General features: G+C 32.1%; 1 protein-coding gene across 3 annotated transcripts in view; it reads left to right on the top strand.

The window, feature by feature from the left end:
* The window catches only part of LRCH3 (leucine rich repeats and calponin homology domain containing 3), a 126,981-nt gene that overhangs the window by 49,866 nt on the left and 75,321 nt on the right, over window positions 1-1,794 (top strand). For all 3 annotated transcript variants that reach the window (XM_023509011.1, XM_023509013.1, XM_023509012.1), the window contains exon 4: window positions 588-693. In XM_023509011.1, coding sequence (XP_023364779.1) covers window positions 588-693 — 106 coding nt within the window. The remainder of the gene's footprint in view (window positions 1-587; window positions 694-1,794) is intronic.

Here is a 1,794-nt window from a genome sequence, read left to right on the forward strand (position 1 = left end):
GCTCAAGGGATTCTCTTGCCTCAACCTCTCAAATAACTGGGACTACAGGCACCTGTCACAATGCCTGGCTATTTTTAGAGACCAGGTCTCACTCTTGCTGAGCTTGTCTCAAACCTGTGAGCTTAGGCAATCCATCTGCCTCAGCCTCCTAGAGTGCTAAGATTACAGGTCTGAGCCACTGGGCCCAGCCTATTGTTATAATTTTTATCTTTTGTCTTTCTAGCTTTATTAGAATAATGTGAAATAAAATTATTGCCTTAAATAAACTTAGTTTCGTACTTTTTTCTATTTTACCTTTTTACCAAAACTATCTTTTGATTTGATATTCTAGCTTTCCTATTCACACCTTAAATTATTTAATTTTAATTCTGCTCACAAAATATAAAATTTATATTATATACAAAATTAATCAAAAGCCTATCAATTTTTAAAATGCGAGTTCAAATTATAGAGTTATTCTTAGACATAGAGTCATAATTTACCTTTACAGCTGAGAACCATAGATATCTATTCTCATTTTATAGATGTTTAAAGCAGATAAGTTTGTAATATAAAAATAATCTTTACTTCCCATCTTTTCAAAATAGGATGTGAGCTGTAACGAAATTCAAACTATACCTTCCCAAATTGGCAATCTGGAGGCCTTGAGAGACCTTAATGTAAGAAGGAATCACTTGATACATTTGCCTGAAGGTGAGAGAGTGTGAAGTAATTGTTTTCTTAATATTTTTCTTTTAATCTTAAAGCTCTCCTAGAGTGATGGATACAATACAAAAATGTATCAGAGTTACATCCAATGTTTGAAATGTCATGTTTTATTTAATAGTGTTATCTGTGCCATTGTGAATTTTAAGACTCTTCAGTGGAAAGTTTTGATATCTATTGACCTTTGATTTTATTTTTACATCTTTTCAACTGATATAATTGATAACTCAGGATAGAGTCACTGGAAATTTCAGTAAGCATGACTGTTTGGGGGAAATGTAACATGTTTTGATGAGGGAATAGTTTAGTATAATGAAAAACATTCCAACAATTAGCACTGACTTGAAAATGGACTTTGACTTAAACCTAACTTCATCCTTCACTTAAAAGTTCAAACAAAAACAAATTAACTGTGTGGAGGTAATACATAGAGTGACTAATGAATGGACTGTGAGATTACACTAGGAAACTGCTTATTTTAGGCTGACCATAAACTCTAGTAAATGTATTTGAGTGATAATGATTAAACACATTAAGTATAATTTATCAGTCTTTCACAAATACAAATTCATGAAAGAAAATGTGATAAAAGAAAGTAAAATTGGGAAGAACCATTATTTTATTAGATCCAGAATATATATTTGTTTAATTTTATTGTGGATAATTTCATACCTAAGTGAGAACAGTGAGCTTCCATGCACTCATCACCCAGCAACAACAGTCATTAGCTCATGGCAGCTCTTGTTTCATGTGTATTCTCATCTTCTTTCCCCCACATAATCTTCCAGATTAATTTGAATCACATTCCAGAAATTTATTTGTAAAAATTTCAGAAAGATGAAGAGTCTTCTGAAAGTTTTTATGGTAATGATTCTCTATGTTCTTGTACAACACATGACTTACAGTATACAAGAAGTGTTGAATTAACTAAAGACATTTTTGCTTTTGCTGTAGAATACAAACATCTTCACCAATTCGATCCAATAAAATATAAATTTCTGACATACTAGCATACCTTTCACATTTTGGATTCCACATAAACTTATAAGAAAATGGCTGGCTCGGCGCCTGTGGCTCAAGCGGCTAAGG

The sequence above is a fragment of the Otolemur garnettii genome, unplaced genomic scaffold (genome assembly GCF_000181295.1).
Source record: "Otolemur garnettii isolate 467f Iridium unplaced genomic scaffold, OtoGar3 scaffold00310, whole genome shotgun sequence".
Classification (NCBI taxonomy): Eukaryota; Metazoa; Chordata; class Mammalia; order Primates; family Galagidae; genus Otolemur; species Otolemur garnettii.